Source organism: Triturus cristatus, chromosome 1_2 (genome assembly GCF_964204655.1).
Source record: "Triturus cristatus chromosome 1_2, aTriCri1.1, whole genome shotgun sequence".
NCBI classification, from domain to species: Eukaryota; Metazoa; Chordata; class Amphibia; order Caudata; family Salamandridae; genus Triturus; species Triturus cristatus.
Window position 1 is genome coordinate 636666361 of NC_140580.1, and position 22709 is coordinate 636689069.

The following is a 22709-nucleotide window of genomic DNA, read 5'->3' on the forward strand; positions in this document are numbered from 1 at the left end:
ATCATTATGAGTAGACTCTTTTGGGTAGCATTCACTTTCAAAGGTCTCAACCACAGTTGGCGGCGAGCAGCTGTTGCTGTCCCAGCACTCAGGGAATCGTAGGAGACATCTGAAAAGAACCTGATCTGCTGTTCCATCAAAGCCAGGGTTGGTGCAAGCTCAGCTTCTTGGTCTAAGAGCTCTGCCAGCAACTGAAAGTCCTTCAGTAAAGATTGCACTGTGCAGCTAGTTAACGTGGCTGCTCCCATTGCAAAGTTTGACACCGTAAAAGACCACTTCAATGCAAGGACCACCTTTCTATCCACCGGGTCTGCAGGATTAGCATCCTTAGAAATGGTAGCATTCTCTGTTGCCAGTCCTGGCATCAGGGAATCTACTCTTACCATCGTAGGGCATTCCTCCAAAAAACCCTCAATGGAGTATGAGTGTGCACTTCCTGATTAAACTCAAGAGCAAACAGAAAGCATGCTCCCCTGAAAGCATGACTTAAAAGATAAAGCCAGCCCATCACACTTCCAACCAGCATACCGAGAGCAGCACTCTGTTGGCCGGCTTCACAATAATTGGGTGGAGGAAAAACAGACAACACGTGTTGGAAGCACCAAATGATGTTGCTTACACTTCAAGCTTTGGCCCCGCTATGGCAGGGCCTCTTACAAGCAGTGAAAGTCCTCTGCATGAGCCACATTTTACAAGGCACAGTGAAATTCCTAACATGACAAGAACAAACGTATAGCTCTTATCTGCAACTTAGTGTCTCATCCATGTATAAAAATACAACAGGATTTGAGGTGGGTGCTCTAGCTTTTTATGTCAGGTGACAGGATGTGGGCTGGTTGCCATATTAGGAGGATAGGAAATTATATATTTTAAGCTTGGTGGCTTTTCTGGTGGGAGGAGCTGATACTCAATAGTTAGAGACTGTGACAGGTTAGAGGTATGAGGAGGTAATGTAAAGTAGCATTCCCTTCCAGTATCTACAACTGAGGTCAAACACAAATGTGAGAGTGTAATGTCTCCATTGACCTATTAATTCCTTCCCTATCTACTCACCGTTCATCCCCTTGCATTTCTATTCATTTCCTCCCTTTGCATCCTCACCTGCCTTCCATATATTCTTCAGCCGCTCACGCTTTATTTTCCTTCTTAGTCACCACTCCTCCTGTATCTGTCTGTAATTGCTGTTTCTCCCTTTCCTCTCCTTCCTATAACCAAAATGCACCGTTCTATTATGTATTTCTCAACCCTGGCAATGCATACCCTCTAACAACCGTTATACCATCGTTGAGCCCTACCATCATATCTACTCAGTGCTTAATTTGAAAATGAATAAGCGCCAGGCACAAATCTTTACTAGTATTCCTGCTGACGGTGCTATCGGAAGTTGGAATGCTGAATAGTAAGGCTTTATAGTCTTTATTTCACCTCATAACTCTTGAGTCCACCACTAGACACTCCCTGCCCCCTTACCTCAGTCTTGCAAGTTACTTTTCATCTCTGCTTTCTTCCTCTGTCACTGTTTTTCCTTCTTTCTCTTCCTCATTTTCCTCCCTTTTGTGTTTTCTCTCTCTTGCTCTGGATCAAAGTTTGTTGGGAAAAATAGGTGCTGGATCCCTAAAATGAGTGTCCGTGGTCCACTCCTGCAACCACTGACTCAAATTAAACATTGGACTCACCCTCTTTTCCTCTTCATTTCTATTCACTTTCACCCTATCATCTTATCCTGCTTCCCTTTTACCTTTCAGCCTATCCAGTTTTTCATTTTCCATCTTTACTCATACTCTTCTCTTTGTTTCTATTTATTTCTACCCACCTACCTTCCCTTTACTGTCCTTTTTCTTCCCATTAATTTCCCTGACTAGTCACTTAATCTTCATTGAATTTTAATGCCAATGCTTAGTTTAGATGTTCTCTGTAACAGTGACATCTTTCCTTCACCTTGTTCTATTTACAGCTTAACAATACACTTAGGTTGAGTGCACTTTATAAGTAAATTTAAATTATTTAATTATTAATGGTATAGATAGAAGTAAACATGGTAATGGGGGTGGTAGTGATTGTAATAGTGGTGATAGTAATGGTGGTGGGAATGGAGGTGGTGGTTGTGGTGGGAATGGTTGTGGTAATTGCGGTGGTGCTTATGATTCACACTCAAGTCCTAACAAAAATAATAAACAAAGCCTATTGCTGAAATGAAATTACAAAATGGATGACATTCTGTATACAATGCACGTTTGAGCTAAAGAACTAAGGGCAAGATGTACTATCACTAGTAATACTGACTTCCTAATTGCAATTCTCTCTGAATCCCAATTAGTAAATTGGTATTCTTAATATATTAGTCTCTTCTGAGTTTTATTAGCGATTCCCAGTGGATCGCAAATAGATGTACATCATGCATATTAATGAGGTAGATCGCAATTTGCGACCCATTAGGAATCACAGCCATCAAAGGGATGGTGGCCTGCTAAGGCCAGCAGGCCACCATGTCTGTGATTGCTTTTCAATAATACTAATTTCTTTTTTTTAATGCAGCCCACTTTTCTTAAAGGAAAAAGGGATGCATTTAAAAAGAAAAACTGAAACTTTGTAGTTGAATTTTGTAAGAGCAGGCAGTGGTCAGTGGGACCACTGCCTGCTCTTAAAAAATATTTGTTTTTCATTCTTAAAGGGGTAGGGGTCCATTTGTGAATGGGTTACCACCTCCTTCAAGGAGTCAGTAAAATATGAATGTTTTGCAACCGAAATTTGATTGCAAAACATTCATACATCCCATTCAGATTCAGTATTTGGAAGGGATCCCTAAACACGCCCCTTCCAAATACCAAATCGCAAACACAAATTGCAATTCGGTAATTTGTTACTGAATCACAATTTGTGTTTTGTACATTGTACATTTGTAAAAGCATTTTTGTGGTCGGAAACGGCTCAATTGGCTCTTTCTGATCGCTAAAATGCTTCGTACATGTGGTCCTAAATGTGTAATGGTTATGTTTATTTTTTTAAATGTAAAATAGTACTCGTGCATTGCAATGTAAGCACTCCGTAGGAAAATAAGTGATATCCTAAACAGCCAAGAGCATGAGGGGAGAGAGTGAATACTCCCCTGGGTGACATTAAAGCCCCTCTTTTTTTAAGAATTGGTAGCAAAAAGTCCTGCAGACAGTAACACTCTCTGAAGCCAAAGTTAAAATTATTTTCCACAGGTGATTGTAACTTGCACTAGAATGAATGGCAACTGCACATGTAAAATCCGGATCCTGATTCACAAAGTAGCATATCATTTCTGAATGTGATAAGTGCTCAAGAGGTACAAGGGTGAGTCACCTGTGGGTAAGACTTGGGTACTGCCGGGGCAGTGGCAGATAGATAGGCAGTGCATGCATTTTATAATGAACCACAAACTGAAAGTAACTTATCCGTTTCCATCGCTGACATGCCCCTCTGAAGGCCAGATAGGGTGGCTCACATGCAAGGGTGAGTGGTAGGGGTTTTATGGAATAGATTCTGGCCATTCATTTTAATAAGATCAGACATTAGAGCAATATGCATGTACAAAATGGTTGCTTGAAACAAATTTCCCTTTAATTGACAAAGCACAAATTAAGCAAATTGTTTTAAAAATAACTTGATTCATACAATTGTAATTCGGATATAATATAGGTTTACTCTTGATATAGAATCTGATATAGCCACTGTGCTAATGAGAATGCTGCAGAACCTTCCTCTATATATGGTCCGGGATTTTGGGCCACCTAGTCAATATCACCACCACTCCCCTCATCAGAAAGAGCTCTCCTCCTCAAACCAGTTCATGGTGACATGATGATGAAAGCGGAGATTGATAATCATTAACACTCAAGCAACAGATGTCTTGGGTGATCATTTATGTACAAAGATCTATCTGATCATGTCCTGTCATAGCCAATTGGTTTGGATGTGGAATGTCCACAGATCTTCATCAACCTTAACATTGTGTTTGCCGGGGTGATGCTGAGCATTCGGCACTGCCTCTGATGATCACATCAGCTGTAGCTAACTTGCCCATTATTCAATGTAGATCTGGTGTACATAAGAAGACTGGGCAGATTCTTGGCCTTTCACCAAATCGCTAATTTTTGGCACTGTTGAGGGGCTACATAGTTTAGTTTAGCTGCATATTTTGTGTGACATACTATCCAAAATACATGCAGGGGTTTCGCAATATACGGGCTGAATGATTCTACAGCATTCATTTAGGCTACCACAGGAAAATATACCAGAGGCTGCTTAATCATTGGGACACGTCTGTATCATGCCTTTCGCTGCTGTGCAGCGTGCAGAAGTTACTCACAGTCATTGTAAGATCACAATGAGAGAGGTAGGAGAAAAAGCTCTTTCACACAGTCTCCTAATCCAATACCAGAATCACACACTAAGGTAGGGCAAGTCTCTGATTCACACCTTTAGATCCCAGAAAACTGATCTCCTAATCCTGGATTGTCTACTATTCCCCTGTATGAACACGTGTTGTGTATGGACGGAGAGGCCTCACCCTGTGGCATGTTTCATCATTGGCCAGTCAGCCCTGCCAGGTTAAGATGACACCAACCTGACGGTGTTAACCTTAACTCAAAGAAACTTTAATTGGTAAGGGAGCTCAGAATAAATTATGTCCTGGTGAACGTAGGGAACCAGATCCAAATAGATTAAAACTGCCTCTGCGCATATCCAGAATATGTCTTTTATTAATTGGATTGCACGGGGTCGGATTAAAATTAGTTGCTCCAATCTCCAGAGCAATCTAGGAGGGTTATCAGGAACTTCTTATGATTTACCACACCCCTACAGCAGTTGTTATCAGCATGTTTCGGCCCGTCGCTTTACCAGGTCGACATAACCGTAATTCACAATTAGTAATCAGAAATTATGGGGGTCACAATAGTAACATGCAGCCGTTTTTAAGATGAATTCAGGAGCAACTGATCACCAGTACACTACTGTGAGGCCTGTGGGGTTGAGTTCACATGATCCCAGTGTTTTACTTCAAAGAGCAGGTAGGTCCCCATACACCTAATTTGTTGTACGTTAAGTCACTCATATAAATTATCTGTCTAGTTAAGGTGCAAGATAATCCAAGTAGGTGCTGCTTTTATCTCTTGGGACAAAATTGGAAGATTTATAGTAAACAAATGCAGCTTATGAAGGATTGTTTTAATAGCTCCTCATTTCTTGACCAAAACTGAAGTGGTGGGGTCCCTAAACTGGTAGGCCACAGGGTTATGGAATAGGAAGAGAATTCATCAACAACAATCTGAGCCAGCATCCAGATATTCATGATGATTAGGCATTTACCATCATAGATGAGCCATTACTTTGCACCTCTGGTAGTTTTACAATGACCAGAGCATAAGTTCAGAGAGTGGAGTTCTAAAGTTATACATCTAATGAACAGATCATGCGGTATGGGATATTTGTTATGGGATATATGTTTAATAGAATATGGGAAAAAGAATGACTCCCTGACATTCCTTGGTACAGCTGATAGAAAGATGGGCTGGAAATTGATCTTGAAATGATTGGGACCATACATGTAGGAAAAGACAAAGACCAGGAAAAGCCTCTGCTACAAATCACACTCTTGAAGTTCGGAACATCACAGTGGCACCAAGTTTTATTTCGATTTGTCACAACAAAGAACTTCTTCAAAAGGGCATTACAAATTTCCGCCTGTCAGTGTCTTCTTTATAGTCACAATCAAATGAAACAAGTGCATGCATTAGGTGTTGAGGCTTTCTATGGAAGAACATTGGAGCTACTCTGGTGCCTCATTGTGGTGGAAGGATACAGAGCAATCTTGGAAGGTATGACTACGTCAAACTAACCAGTGATGTTTGCGATAGACCATCCCGAGTACGTTCAGGTCCAGAAACAATAGCAGTGCCCCAGAATGTCTATGGTGATTTATGTAATGTCCTATGATAATTTCATGTGGTTGATAATAGAGAGGTTGCCAGTGGCATTATAGTTTTGTAATTCAAAATGTATTTTGTTTGATAGTCTATGAAACACCTTTTCGATGTGTTTTGCAGAATATTTGCATTAAAATGTTCAAGTAAAATGCTGTTAGCTAATATATTATTTGCCATACAAATCACTATCAAGCTTTATCCAATTACACCCTTTGTGGCTATGCTTTCTACCCATGTGAAATAGGTTTTCAAAGTACACGTGAACTGAAAACCATATTAATTTTCTGACACATGTAAAGATCAATATTTCCAAGCATAGGACTCTGTTAATGTTTCTGTTTGTGCTTTTTAATGCATCAAACAGCTGCTGCCCCAGCTCCTGCTCCTGCCCCTGCACCAGTGATCCAGGAGCCCTCCAGCCGACCCCCTTGGATCACCGACGATTCCTTCTCCCAGAAGTTTTCACCTAACAAGACCACCACCTCTGTGACTAAGCACATCCTGCCCAAGGCGGCTCCACCACCCCCTCCTGTCATCAACACTCCTGTCTACTCTCCTCCTGCACCAAGTCATGGTGGCCCCCCACCACCAAGGGGACTCATCCAAAGAGCAGAGCGCTGCCCTGCCAGCAGCAGGACCCCACTTTGCGGCCACTGCAACAGCATTATCCGGTAAGTCTATCAGTCTCTTCAGCATTGCCATGGTTACTATATTAACATATGGTCCATGTATGTTGAATCAAGCAAAATGCTTACAAATACCTATTTGGTTTTCAAATCTATCTTTTTATGTAACAAAATGCATTAAGTATCACCTTAGCTTTATCTCATTTCAAAACCAGGCATCCACACAGATATGCATCTAACTTTCCAAGTAAACCAATGGTAACATGTTAATTACCAATTTACATACTCCATTTTGGATATTTAAATCAGTAGGATGCACAGATAGTCCGACCACACTCACGGTATATCTCTCTGTCCTTGCAGTTGTCATTCCTATCTTCTAGCTTCAGTCTGTTTCCCGGCTCCTCCAGTTAACCAGTATAATATGGTGTCAGGGTTTTCCTGGGTTTATACGCAGTGTGGCTCCTTAACAGGATCACATTTACCAAACCATTCCAATGTAATACGCTCACGCACCTCTTGGTACACCCCCCCCCCCCCCTGAAATGCATACATACACTGACTTAAGTGCCCTGAAGCCACGCAGATCTTTTCATCTTCCTTAAATCACAAGCGAGTTTTTTTTCTTTCTCGTGTCCCGAAAGAATAGGATTACCATGGCAGTGTAGGGTCCGGGCTTTGCCAGGTCTAGAAAGGCCACGCTGAGCAGTATATAAAGTCACTTACAGTGTGGACAGGGGATGGACTAAGGTAGAAGAAAACTGTAGCCAGGGTCACTGAAAGTACATGGCAATGGAGGACTCATTTATACTGCACGACAACATTTTACAGTAAAATGATGTCATTTATGCTAAATAGCGTAATGCATTTTGTAGTAAAGGTTCCATTGCATTAGTATCTGTTCAACACTTGAATACAACTAAGGTGAGAAAGATGACCTGTAAAAGTTTACAAAGAAACTGCTACTGGATGACAACACATTTGTTATTTTTTTTTTTAACATCTGATTCGTTGGAACTAGAAACCACATTTTATTGAAATCTGCAATGTATTCCGCAGAAGGTACAGTATGTGGCAAGTTGGAAAAGTCAATGATTTTTAAGTAGAAAATGCTGCAACCACAGAATCACAAAGTTTCGTAGGTCCTGACTATATCATTCGTTCACAGTGACTAAAAGCCATGATATGCAATAGACACCCAAAGGTGTTCAATTGCCATGATGGCATATGCTAGCAATTGCAGAGTGTGAGGGTAATAAACTAGTCCTAATGCTCCACACTTTGGGCCTCATTTATGAAAAGTGACGCATCGCTGCGAGAAAACAGCGATGCATCACTTTTCACTGCGCCCTCCTTGCGACACCAATGATGCGTCATATTTACAGTATGATGCACCATGTAGCAAGGAGTTACAGATACGTCAGTATTTCTGACGTATCTGTAGGCGCAAAAATGACGCATTGCTGGAGTGTGACACAAAAGTGACGCAACTCCAGCAATGGGTCATTACACATGGGCTAGTCCCATGTGAAATGTACCTGTGTCAGTCTAATGCCTGCCATGAGGCAGGCGTAAGATATTGACGCATTTGCGTACTAGAAGTGGCGCAGTGAAATCTTATAGATTTCACTGCGTCACTTCTACGACCCTTCCTTGCGTCAGAATGCCCCCCCCCCCGCTGCATTCATTATACCTGGCGCAAGTATAATGTGGCACAGGGGTTTACAAAGTGACGCATCTACCCAGATGTGTCACTTTGTAAATGTGGTGCAACAAGGCTAAGTTTTTTACGCTGCTGGTGCGTCACAAAAGGTGACGCACCGGTGGCGCAAAAGTGACGCAAGGGCTCATAAATAGGACCCCTCGTATTTATGATCTCATTAAAGCTACATGCTTTTGCTGTGCTCCCTGAAAAAGAGTAGCAGAAGGGCAAGACAAATCTATTGATAGCTAAAGGACTCCTTTAGAAGCAGCCTGGGGTTTTTGTAGCATATAATTATGAGCCACAAATCTCAGAGTCTTATTTCATGAGATACAAAGCGCAGAGCTCCATCAGACCAATTGGGTGATGGGGGGGTCTTTTTAATCTACAATATTAAGGCTTCACTGGAACTCGCCTAATGTTCAGGCAAATCTGTGTATTAAAGACATTGACCTCAAACTCAAGTGCCTATGAAACAGTGATATAAACCAGGTACTTCACTGCCACACGAACACGAAGCATTTGTCCAACTTGAAAGATTCAGCATGGAAGGTGTGTTGGAGGAATTGCACTCTAAAAACACTTTATGCCAATGTACTAAATATTTAGCCCTGTCTTGGATGTTATTGCAGTCAATCCCCTCCCCCAGATCCTCCAAAATAGTAGGCTTGTTGATTAGACAAGTAACAGGCCAAATGTTGAAGTGAATTCATGTTTTGTGTAACACATCTACTTTCATGAGAAGCCATGTCACCCCTTTATCAATTGTCAGTCATTGGAGAGCTTCCTAAAGGTAGGGAAAGCTAGACTCGGTCATCCTGTTTTGCTCTGGTCCACGTTTAGGACACAATAATACCCCTTCAGTCCTGTGGGTGCAGTCCATCTCCTCAGAGAAAATACATGGATACCTCCTGGGGTGCCTTATCACGAGACGAGCGTGGCTTCTCAATTCTGCTCAGAAACAATGTAAGCTCACCTTAAATCTAGAAACAAATATGGCTGGCTTTTTAAATGGCACTTTGGGCTCAGTCTGTGTTTGCTCTGGCATAAAAGGAAAACATTTTGCGAATGATCAAGGTTGAAGAAACAAAACATATCTAGCTCACAATATGGTCTCCATTTTGAACTTCATCCTAGTCATGAATATGGGCCAGGGCTGTTTGGGTAGAATAAGCTGCATTGCGCTCTTGGTGCTGTCCAGCGTCTCTGAGAATCCTTACAAGTGCCCTGTGCCCCGTGCAGATCATGAGCTGAAGGTGAAGTAGAAAGAACAAGAGCTTGTCAATGGGTACCGAAAATCACTTTCTGTCCCTTCATAAAATTACTGCTTGCAATGAAATATCCTATGATAGCTAGAATAGTGAAAGAAAGATGTGCTCTATATGTGCATTGGTGGCACCGGCACTCATTTTTAGGATTGGGACTTATTTTTGATCATTCGACTTTGACCTAAAGCAAGAATGAGAAAGGCAGAAAATGGACAAATAAATTAGAGAAAAACAGCAAAACAGTAGTAGTAATTCCCAAAACGCAACCTCCCTCCACAATATTTGCGGCTGCCGCCCAATATCTCATATCAATGGAGAAGTTAAATTCTTTGCGACTTTCCTGGCCACCCGACTCAGGTAGGTTCTATGTACATTGATCAATTGTGACCAGTGTGGCTTCATGCTGACCCGCAGCACAAGACATTGCCTTTGATAACTCCATGTGGCCACAGCCCACCGTCACCTAATACCTTATGACTTGGCCCTACTTTACATTGATTTGGAAAAAGCGTTTGATACAGTGGACTGGGGCTACCTTGAGTTGGTGTTGACATGGGCCAGGATCGGACCTCACTCGAGTGGAATGGTCAAGATTATTCCAATCAAAGGAGTTCTATGTCACGCTTTTCCCATTAGTCGGGGAACCGGACAGGGCTGTACTCTGCCCCCATTTCTGTTCGCACTTGCGATTGCGATTGAGCCACTGGCACAACTCAATGAAATTGATGCACAGATCTGCCGTTGGAAATGGAGTGAAGGCCATGAAAATCGTATAGCCGTATATGCAGACGACCTTTTGCTTTACTCAGCAAACCCCGCAATGACTAGCCCTCGCAGGCTCCACTTCCTGCACTGTTTTGGAGAAGCATCGGGCCTCGGGTTGAACTCCTCCAAATTCATCTTGGTGCCACTAACCCCCTCTTGACACTGCTTTGACTGGCAAGACACCATACCCATCCATCGTCTTAGCTTCAAGTACTCGGGCTCCTGGGTTGCACTACACCCTGAAGTTACCTGGTTCCTTAACATAGAATCCTTGCGGCACAGAGCAAAGGCAGTCCTTGTGCTGGATAGCCTTATTTAAAATGATGATACTGCCATGCTTTCTTTATGCCTTTCATAATCTGCAGCTTCTTATACGGCAGATGTGGTTCTGTGCCCCAGATAAAGTAATGACCTCCTTCTTGTGGCACAGCTCCAGGGCCCGATTGGCATGTGCAAACTGACAATGTGGCCTTTGCGATGGTGGCTTGGGAATGACCAACCTCTATTATCTAGCCTCACACATACTAGTCATACATGATTGGCTTAACGGAGGCTGGTCGGACCCACCTACCACCTGGAGCTATCTCTGTTGGGATTCCCTTGTATTCTATCCATGCTTTGTGGCTCCCCCATTCCTGACTCCACCTCATTAGGGATAGAAACAGCCCTTCAGGCCTGGAGTGCGGTTTTACTCGCTGGGATGCCAAACTTACGCAACAGACACCTCTTTCGCAGGGGAGTTGGTTGAAGGAGGTGGCGTCACTACAAGGCTTTGGGAGTTAGGACCTTATTGGAATTTAACAACTTGGGGACATCTGCTCAAGGACACACATGCTGTGTGAAGTTGGCCTGGCATATGCTGCCCTCTAGTTATAGGGGACACCTTGTACCAGTCCAATTCGACTCTTATGGTGATAGGTTAAAGACAACCTTTAAAGAAAGCTATCCTAGTGGTAGCTGTGGAGAGCAGCCTTCAGGCTAAGTCTTGAAGGAGTGTTAAGCTTATTGTTTTACCATAGATAACATCTTGACTAACCAAATGAAAGAGTAGTCCACACAGGTATATATATAAAATATATGTATTTCTTCTAGGAATAACCCCACTAGTCTCTTTATGAGGCTAGAGGTGAAGATACAATTCAAACAAGCATTGATAGTTACAATAAATAGCACTGGAATCACAGGGCCCCAGGGGGGGACCAAACCATATATCAAAAAAGTGGTATAAGAACCACGACAATTCTACAGACAATGCCTAGGGCATTTAGGGTCGCTGGCCCCTTGTGAAACCACCCAAGGTAGTGAGGAAGGGGACCCACGGGAGACGCGTGCAGTGGCTAAAGCTACTCTCGGGATCTCTATTAAAGCCTATGGAGAATGTCGCGGTTGAATTTTACAAGATTAAAACCACTTCTAGCAGGAGTTCAAGTTCAATACTTTAGAGTTAAGCTTTTGAAAGGCCCACACCCACGAGACTACCGAGGTACCATTGTTACCTGCCCCAGGGAAGCCGGGTGCATAGGTCGTTTTCGATTTCGGGTCGCGGGCTGATTTTCAATGGCAAAACGTGAAGAACTGCTGCTAGCAAGAAGCGTCGTCGTTGTCGTGAAGAATGAAAATGTAGATCTTGTAGAGAAGGACCTGAAGGCAGAGGGGACAGAGTCTGGGTCATGGCACAGTGACCAGGGGGCTCAAGAGAAGGAGCCCTTCAATGTCGGGTGCTTCCAGGTAGAAGAGGTGTAGCTTGGATCATCAGCCACGGGGTCCAGGAGGTGTCAAGGAAGGCCAGCTTCTGGAGGGAAACTGTCCCACAAAGGATGAGGGTCGCTGCGGTGTTAGTGTCCGGATTGGATCCACTAAGCCTTGGCAACCGCAACCCATGCAAGAAACACAACACTGCTACTGGTGCAGACCCACGAGGTCTGAGCAAGGTCTCCAGCAAGGAAATTGAAGAGCAGTCCTGGAGCAACTAGAAGAACTCTTGGAATTGAAGATTGACCTCCGCTATGGCCCACAAGTTGAGAGACAAGGGACCGTGGGAGGCAGCAATTTGGCATGTGTAAAGATGCGCCCACGGGTCGCCGGAGCAGGCTAGGGCGTCGATCTTTGGCACAGATAATGCTGAGAGGTTGGCTCAATAATGGGCCAAAGCACAACTTCCCCACTTGTCGGGGTCGGGTGCTGTGCAAGAGGTGGCTGGTGCCCTAGGGTATTGGGGATCTCGGCACCCACGGGGTCCACGGTGCTGAGCTTTGCAGTGCACACTCACTGGCCTCTGGGATGCTTGGAAACCCACCTCAAGGTAGGAAAGAGTCGTCGATGTCCGTAGGAGCAGCAAGATTCCAATTGCAGTGTTTCAGGTGCCTGCCAAGCAGGGGGGTAACTCCTTTACCCAAAGGGAGATTTCTTCAGTCAGCTGTGCGGCAGCAAGTCGAAGTTCAAGTCTGTGAAGTTCAAGAATAATCTGAGGCTCTGGGGACCCAGTATTCACCTTTATCCAAAGATTAGGGGAGTGTCCAGATCAGAGCCCACCAATGAGAGGTCAGGCGGGAAAATGGTGGCTACACCCTCTCCCCTTTGTGTGTTTCCCGCCAGGGCAGGGGACAGGATGCCCCTGAACCGGTTCCAGGCGGTGTATGCAGAATGTAGGCACTGGGGAAGCCTACGTGTAACTCTGAAAGGCATCCTATGGTACACCCACCCAGTTCCAATCCACATAGTCTGTCTGGGGAGACGGGAACACCTCCCTGCAACAGGATCCCTATTGTCTAGCTGCCGTGGCTGGAGTTCTGCCCAGCAACAGGCAGCCAGAGTCGTGTGGGTGGCGGGTAGCATCCATTTTGTACTACGTGTGCACTTTTAAATTGGTGTCTAAATTCTGCCGCTTTTCCCATATCGCCCCTCTAGCAGGGGGGAATCATGCCCTCAGTCCCATGGTTGGATTGGGGGTATGATTCCTACATGTTTGACACCAAACACGATATGGTTCTGTGTAGCCATTCTCAAGTTATCACGCTATCGCTATTTACTTATAATGCGGTTAAGAGTATATGGTATGGCTACACTACAAACAACCCAGCAATGGTTTTACGAAGGTTGCAGTGGAGCCCTACTCAGGTAGGGGTCCCCCCTCACACATATCTCAGCACCCTGCCTTGTAGGATTAGCAAGGCCTGCTTTAGGGGTGACCTATGAGGATTTTTGTGTTGTATTAAGTGGGATACAGGATACCTATATCCCTGTAAGGAGTGCAAGCACCACCTTACCCAGACTACAATAGTGGTCTGGTGGTGTCATTTGGTATGGCTGTCCAGGGGTGGCACAATAAGTGCTGCAGCCCCTGGTAGGCCTCTGAGGGACCCATGCCCTGGGTGCCTAGGGTACCATCTACAAGGGGCTGATAGGGTGTCCTCAGTATCCAATTGGAAGGTACCTAGGGTACTCACATCAGTTTTAGGGAGGAAGCAGATAGGCTGGGGTCCTGGATAGCAGGATCCCAGCCAGACTAGTCAAAAACCATCCAAATACCAGGCAAAAAGTTGGGGGCAACCATATAGTCAGATTCCACCTTCCTACACATGCGATCATTTCAAGAACTCCAAGTCACCTACTCGCTGGCTCATACACAGTACAATAAATATCTTCAATTGCGACACACCCTCCAAACTCACATCTCACACACTGATTCTCTTCCCGAGTTCAACCCACTCAAGTCTAAAATCCTAATGGGCAATTTGGGCGAGAAAGTAATTTTACAAATCTACCGCAACCTAACAGTCAATACCCCTGGTATTTGAGATCACCTCAGGACCTGATGGGAGGACTGTGTGGGACCCCTCAAGGATGATGACTGTCACAACGCGCTGATGGCGCCAAGGGTTATCACAATCTCCTCCAAACTGCAGCTGATAAAAGCATATTATCTATATACAGCCAATCTCTCCCCGGCTCGCTTCACCGAGTGGGACTCCTCTCTGAGCATGACTGTACTCAATGTGGCAACGCACCTGCCGAATTCTATCACATGATTTAGTTGTGTCCCACAATTCAAAACTTCTGGGCTGTGGTGGCAGGGGAGCTCACCGAGTTGCTTGGATGGGAGGTTCCCCCACCACTCTGGTAATTTTGTTGAGGGTCCTGGAGGGCTCTGGAAGCAAGTGAGCTGATCTCTCCTTCTTGGGGACAGCCCTAATGGTCGCCAAATGTGATATTGCTGCACACTGGAAATCCCCTTCTCCTCCCACCCTGTCACTTTGGCTTCGGGGGTGGTAGTGTACTCACAGCAGGAGAGACTGGTGTATGAGGCCAGAGGATGTCTCCTCAAATATTGTCGAGTGTGGGGGAAATGGTTGAGCCATGGGAAGATGGTCTTGACTGAAACCAAAAGTGGTGATGTTGCTAGTGTATTGTATCATCCCATTGTCTCAAATGAATGCCATTGGCCTTGGCGACTAAATGTAATCTCATGTGTGCTTACTGTATGACCTATGCTTTCATTCTTCATCTGCAAAAATGTAATAAAATGTGTTTCTAAAAAATAAAAAATAAAAAGATACAGCTGCAGAACGCGAAATTGAAAATGTTACTTTTTCGTGTTCATCATAACAAATAGCAAGAGGACTGGGAAGTACATAGCTTTCTCTGTTGATGGTGAAACACTGGCGCTGTGAAGTGGATAGATACACTGTGACTCACTTTGTATCACATCGTCCATAAAAAGTGTCCTTGAAAGGACAGTTTCTCCTGCAAGGGGTTCTTTACAAACAGTGTGTACAATGTCAACATACCACTTTGCTTTTAGAGTTAACAGCGGACTGAAGGGATTAGGAACCAGCCGTTGGTCCACTCTTTGGCTTTTACAGACTGTGGAGAAAATACTTCTTTGAAGAAGCACTTTTAAATGTGTGAAGCCTATCTTTAGCGATAAGAAACATTTGTCGGTGGAAAATTAAAATGAGTGTTTTGATTTCTGCTAGTCATAGACTGTTGGGCTGGTCACCTACCCAGTGAGTACATTTGAAGTGGCATATAAATCTGATAGACCAATAAACCTTCACCTTGGGTGGTGGCTCGGTGACAACTTAAAGTTACCATATTGTTAGTTAAACGCTTGTCACCGCAACTGTATATTCATATCTAGTTTAGGTCAGGACAATTTTTTTTAGACTTGTGAAATTTTCGAATTTCGCATTAAGCAAGATTGTACTTGTTTTTCATCTCCAGTATAAATCCATCACTATACAATATACTATTTTCACCTCTGATCAATACAAAACACGACTAAATACAGTGTCAATAAAGACCATATTGACTACAGTGAAAGACTATGTTAGAACAGTAAAAGTGCCCAGATTCACGCCAGTGATAGTAAAAGACTATGACATTTCACGATACAACATAGCATATTGGAAGCCAGGTTTCCTAGATTACTGAAATGATTTGGTAATCATAAATTCTTTTCTTATCACTGCCATTTTGGGCCACATGCCTTGGTTACTTCTCTGTAAATGTAAACCTTTACTAGTGATTTGATGATCATATTAAATGCATTGGCATGGTGCAGCAGCAATGCAATCTGAAACCATTAGGTGCATGATCTATTTCCTTGGTCTGAGCATGTCTCTTCTGATTTTAGATGGATTAATTGAAACCAAGCACTTGATTTTATAAGACCAGTAACTTCTTCTAGGCGTAATGTAGTCAGACTAATAACTTATCGGAGATTGACACGTGTTTCACTCTGGGATCATTCACGCATGAGCTTTTCAAAGTCTGTCAACAAACTTACTGAAACAAAGAACAGATGAAAAGTTAGCAGACCAAAAAAGCAAGCCTATCACCAGCTATACGCTATTTTGATAACATGCTATTCATAATGTGCATTCCAAAGCAGTGAGTCGAGTGAACACACTTACTGTTTCATGGGTGAAAAACGTGTGTGATGAAATCTCCATTCAAATATTCTCCAGGCTGCATTATGCGTAGATGAATTAGTGATATTGTTAAAATCAGACATGTGAGAGATTCTCAGTTTCAACTAATCTTTCATAATTGCACATACATTACTGGCTGTTAAGTGTATTCTCAGCTGAAACTGCATAGCACCAGCAGTTTCTGAATAGGATTACTATGGACTTTCAACATTTCTCACAGGGGCATAACTTTTGCCCCTGCAGTGCAGGGGTGGCCCCAACCATTCAGTGGCCGGTTTCAGCCAAAGGTCAATGAATATATGTGAGACATGGGAGACTCAGAGGCCCATCACCACCTTCTAAAGGTGGGGGGGCATCATTTTGCATTATGTCATTGATTTCTCCTCTTCTGATCCTAATTTGCAGCCATTTTCACCTGCCTTCAAATACAAGTTTTTTTCCCTAAATGTGCCTTTCCTTATGCTTCTTAACAGTGGCCCATTCTTGGTGGCTATGGGGCGCTCCTGGCACCCAGAGGAGTTCAACTGTGCCCACTGCAAGACCTCGCTGGCAGACGTAAGCTTCGTGGAGGAGCAGAACTGCGTGTACTGTGAGCGCTGCTATGAGCAGTACTTCGCCCCAACTTGTGCTCGATGTAACACCAAGATCATGGGGGTGAGTTGAAATTGCACAGGATAGTCGAAACGACAATGGGGGAGTTTAGACAAGGCAAGAAACGAAGTGCACAGTGTCTGTGTGCTTCAATTCCATGTTTGAATTGGGTTGACCATCACTCAGTGGCATTCTGTTCAGACGTATCATGGGGTTATATGCATCAGGGCAGGATTAAGCGAAAAGCTGATTGACATATTGCTGATGTAAAATGAGGAACATTTGTTATGTAGAAGTATGCTTAAGCCAACACACCAGCACATAGATTTGTTGTTTCTGCTTGTTGTTTTCTACTGTTGCTAGTCACCGTCTTAGGACTCATGACCTACCTCGCACATTGCTGCCAACGACATCTGACGGCTGATAAGTGGGGGCTAGTGGCGGATGGAATAGTAGGAGCTGGTTTCTTATGAACAATCTGTCCCTCTGAGAAAATGTATGGGCATTCTGCAGGTCTCAGCAGATATACAGTATTGCATGGTGTTGAATGCTGCATGTAGAGGAGCGGCACAAAAAGGGGAATATAACACGAGGAAAGGTACATGGGGAGGAATACTACTACATTCAAATTCACATATTGGTTTGATCTTTAAAGGGTGAGTAGGTCCTGTAATGATTAAATTCTGTGATCTGCAATGTGCAGACAGATCTCAACAAGATAAACCACAAAATTATGTTATGGATACTGAAACATGTGGCATACAGATTATGTGTAAATTAAAAAAGCATACCCTCCTCCCCTCGCACCTTCTCCAGTTGTCCTTGAGGGATTGGAACCCATCACCTGCAGGGTAGAGCCAATTCTGCAGGAGACACTAGAATATTCTGATCTGTTCCACTGGCTCTGGGTCCTACCACCAGCAGAACACATGCACATCTCTTCAGGTGCAGCATAAACTGCCTACTTATCTCTCTGACAGAGGCAAGAGGGGTTACAGGTAACAGACTGTTCATTAACACACTCAGCTGTGTTATTTACTGATAGGCTTGGCCAACATGTAAGCAATGTAGCCAATAAGATTGATTAGTGGGATAACAAATAACTGGAGGCGTCTTCTGGGTCACATTTTTAAATCTCATTGTAGACAACTCAGCAGTTCATCCATCTAATGTTTATACATTTTCACAACTAAATTGGATGATAACAGCGCCTCTTACTTATAGTGTTAGTCACCTGCAGACCTGTGTTAAAAACAAACTGCACTCACCACAGAAGGCTAGGAAAAAGGCTGAACCCGTTGCCTATTATCTTATTTCACAAGAACACGCTTGAGTTCATTCTTCTAAATAACCATAGCATCCTGTGACAAATCAAGATTGGCTCCTGTTAAGTCTTATTCATTAGTGAAAAACTTGCTTTTATTTTTGGGTAAAATATGAAGTCATGTGTTGAGAAATAGTGGTTTAGAATGGTGCGAGGAATCGATTCGTCCACACCCTGAACATAAAAGAATGAATATTGCCCTTTAATGTTGAGATTTGGCTTCCAATGCACAGCATCGGTGACTATCAGGTTTGCACCTCCATTTGCACAAACCTACCAGCCCAAAAAGACATTTGCATTGACTGATGAGTGCATGAAAAAGGCATGTGTACAAATCTGAACATGACATTGCGCACTGGTCAGTCATTGCAAATTCTAGTTAAAAATTCCTGTGTCAACAAGGCAAAGTTGCTCAATGTATGTAAAGTACCCCCAGTCTTTAGGTGGCATGAGATTGTGTACAAAGCATCTAACAAGGGGAGAGGATGTGCCTTAATGGCTAGGGTGGTCGACCTTGAAGCTGGGGAACCGGGTTCGAGTCTCGGCAACGAAGCTCAACGTCTGGTGATTCTGGGCAAATCACTTAATCTCCCTGTGCCTACCAAAATGAATGTGTGTATCTGTAACGCAACTGGTGCTCATGTAAAGCGCTCTGATACCTTCAGGTCTAGTTTGCGCTATATAAAACCAAAAAATTAAATTATGAAGCGAAATTGTTCTATGGTGGCCGCTCTGTCTGGTGTGACAATATAGCTGCTATTCGTGAACACAGTATGTTTGCAGTCTTAGGCTGCTGCTGACATAACAGATGCATTGTGGCAGCTGTAGTCTTGGTTTCATTTTCAACAACTGAAATAAAATGCCAGATCTCAATGTTTTGCGAAAAGAAAGCAAACCCTGTGTCCTTATGACCTCAGTCCAGCACCAATTCGACAGCCAGGTATTGCTAGGAAATGGGGTAGAGCAGTGGTTGCCAACATTTTTCGAACCACAACTCAATTTTCTGCAACAACAAACTTTGGAGACCCTCCTACATTAAATGAAATAAGTAGGAGTCAAGCGATTTTTTATGTATTGTGTGGTAGCGTGTTGTCATTCACAAACACATTTTCCATTGAAATGGCCAGTAAATTTGCACAAACATGCAGTTTTACATATAAACCTATACAGCACACAAAAGATAATAGGTGTAAATCGGGTTTCTGCTAATAATTATCATTTGTGCCTCACCAAGTAAGTGTCTTAATTTGTTTTGCTCCTATTAAAATCTGTGTTACCAGCACACTACAGAATTACAAAAAAAAGTGCTTGATTTTAGCTTTTCTAACTGCTGGATGCATGCAGTTTATTTACATGCATTTACATTTTGTTGTGTAGTGCAAAAAAAACCTCCTACATGGACAAATAATTCATTTTAAAAACTCCTCTCACTTTTCAGTAAGAGATAGACAATAATCCTCATGTTAAAAGAATGAAGGAGCCTCACAGTCTGTCTTTGATTCAGAGGCAAGTTTAGCAAACTAAACACAGAATTTAAAAGCATCTTTATTTATTTCTCTGAGACTTTCTCGACCCACTAAAACTCAGCTCGCAATTTGGGTAAACACTGGGGTAGAGTGTAAGTGTACCACTTTGGGCACATAACATAGTACCTTGGATCATTGATGGTTGACGTGTCTGACTTTGGTACAAGGAGCCTAATCCATGCCCGATTTACTGGAAAATCACAGACTAGATTAATGATTTGCTTTTAGATGTATTGTATGTACATTTATTAGCCCGTGGCCAGCCTCGAAATAGAACAAACTAAGTGCTGGTGGGCCAAACCTGTGCAGTCTTGCAAAGCTCTTGTGCAGGGATTACTGGGCACCATGCAATTTTGTGTGTTGCCATTCACGCATTTGTCATACTATAACTGAGGCCAGGTTATTAGACTTTTGGTTGTGAAGTGCTGCATTCTGATGCGCTCTTGTGGCCATTCATGGTGGTCCATAAGGCAGCGAGCTCACTGCACCCCGACTCTGGCATCTCTACATTGGGTCGGCTGGGATGCAAGCGACCTGAAGAGAGTACTACAGTGTGACCATACAGCAGTAGGGTAAGAGCTACAGTGCCTTAGGAGCCATTTAGGGAACACATTCGGGGCTGCACCGACAATGCATTTGTGATGTTGTCGTTAAGGTATGTGGCGAATGCCCGGTGGGCCGTAGCAATGCCCTGACTTGTTGAAATGCCAAAGCCCTGAGCCGTGCCGCCCCCATTGCTCGGTTTGGTTTACATCCTGTTGCTGGGAGATTGAGGGGTGAAACAAATAACACCCTGTGGAATACAGGGGGCTCCCTCTGCATCTATCTGTCATGCCCTGCCACTGGAATGTAAACAGGCAGGCCTCATGGGGGGACTGGCGGCGCGGAGTTTCAAAACAGTCCCATCCCGCTGTGGAAGGATTCAGGATGAAGTGGAGGTCAATACAATATTGTGTTTTAGTGGGAAGGTTTCAGATTTTACTTGGATTTTATACTACACCATACAGAGAGACTTCCAGTGAAAGCCATGCTCATCACTTGTGAAACTACTGAAACTGCTGGCCGCGGTGTCCATGGTTTCACTCTCTTCTCCTTGCGAGCAACATTTGATTCCACCGAGCGTGATGCTCTCCAGGGCTGATTACAGGAGTAGGTTTCAACAGTAAAACTTTAAGATGCTTGCGTCTCAGTGGCTTCGCCATGTTTTATACTTGCACAAAGGCTCTTCGTACCGTGATACAAGTGGAGTCGTGCTGGACACGTTCTAGTGTCTCAGCAGGCACTTGCATTGCCAGCCACTCCCTCGAGGGTTGGACACACTTGCACCCCACACCCATCCACCACAGGCATCATGAGTGACGTGACCCAGCCAATAAAAGGGCCCGGGTGCCCGTGCGCAGTTTAGCAACTGTACCCATAGTGTTTGTGTCATTATTAGTAGCATTTGGGCTTGGGCCCACAACACTACATACAGGGCAACTGGATGAAACCTAACTCAACTGAAACCGAGATGAAACTCACAGCTCTGTGGGCTCCATATCGACTGACTCATTGCATGAGCCTGGTCTGTTCTGCCGACCCCCTGGTGATGTTTCTTATTCCATCAATCAGCGCAAATTTAAAATCATGCAGCAAGTCCTCACTGTCCTGTGCAGTGTGATGTATGTGGTTATTCCAGCACACTCCTAATTTGGGCTATGGTAGCATACTCAACCCTACCCTACTTGGGCAATCAGAGGAACTTTCTTCTAAATCATGGTTCCTACAGGAACAAGAATTGCCACCTGAATTGGGATTACATGTTGTTTGGTAGAACCACACACCCGACTTGTTTTCTCCATGCACATCTCGCCAAAAAAAACGCCGGCGTAGGAAGCATGATTGAAAATCCTGAAGAAATTGGTGCACAAATGCTCCTTTTCAATCTGGCATAGAAAAACGTACTTGCTAATCTTCATACTTGGGTATTAAAAATTCTGGGCAGTATTACTGATGCAGTTTGCCGCAATACTTTTAATGAGCACCTTGAAACACTGTTGAGTTGCTAAAGATGGCCCAGATGGCAGCCTCTCTGTTCGTCATGAGGGTGAGTAAGAGGGAACAGTTCTCCAGAACTGAACACACCAACCGTGGCTGTCAAAGCTAAAATGCACTTGGCTCCATGCTGTATTCAGTTCCGTGCAGTAGTACCTCCAGTTTCTCCTCTTACAAACCAATTATTGTAGTCATCTGACTCCCGCGAGTATGAAAGGAGAAATAGATTGCTGTGCCCCATTTCTGTAAGGTCCGCTATGGTGTTTGATCATTTTACACGATAGCCACCTAGCTGTTTAGCTCAATTTACGCAGCTAGCCAGGAAGTTATTCTTTTTTATTCCTTCATTTGATGTCTTCTTTCATTTTACTATCATTTTCTCTCATAATTCCACTTATGATCCTTCTTTCATTTCTATTCTATTTCTGTTTATGATTCTCTCTGTCAATGTCTAGGTTCTACCTTTCTCTTCTTTCTGTTTTTCTCTTACTAATTTTTTATGTTTTCACTTACTGTATAATTCATTCTTTCATCTCCTATAATTTTGTTTGCTGCTTTTTTTTCTCTTTACCTGTTCCATCCTTATTTTAGCATTTATGCAAGTATTTTGGTTCCTGCCCATTTTTAGAATGATTTATTTCTGACTTTTCTTAATTTTCTTCTTGTATTTAATTTCTCTTTCTATCAATTGCACTTCACCCTATTGTTCACCTTGTTTTTCCTTTTCCGCTTATAAATGTGGATGTTTGTGTTTTCCAGGAAGTGATGCATGCCCTCAGGCAGACCTGGCACACACACTGCTTTGTCTGTGCTGCCTGCAGGAAGCCTTTTGGTAACAGCCTCTTCCACATGGAGGATGGAGAGCCCTACTGTGAGAAAGGTATGTTTTTAGATGCACTCTTTTCGGTTGCTTTTGACTACATCATCTCCTTGCTTTCCAAGATCTTTGAGTTTTAATGCAATATTTTGGGCAGATTCTAGCACGAGTG

The 22709-nt window shown here is 43.5% G+C and overlaps 1 protein-coding gene across 18 annotated transcripts in view; it reads left to right on the forward strand.

The window, feature by feature from the left end:
• The window catches only part of LDB3 (LIM domain binding 3), a 530539-nt gene that overhangs the window by 451156 nt on the left and 56674 nt on the right, over positions 1-22709 (forward strand). For all 18 annotated transcript variants that reach the window (XM_085607354.1, XM_085607410.1, XM_085607474.1 and 15 more), the window contains 3 exons: positions 6316-6622; positions 16719-16899; positions 22480-22600. In XM_085607354.1, coding sequence (XP_085463480.1) covers positions 6316-6622; positions 16719-16899; positions 22480-22600 — 609 coding nt within the window. The remainder of the gene's footprint in view (positions 1-6315; positions 6623-16718; positions 16900-22479; positions 22601-22709) is intronic.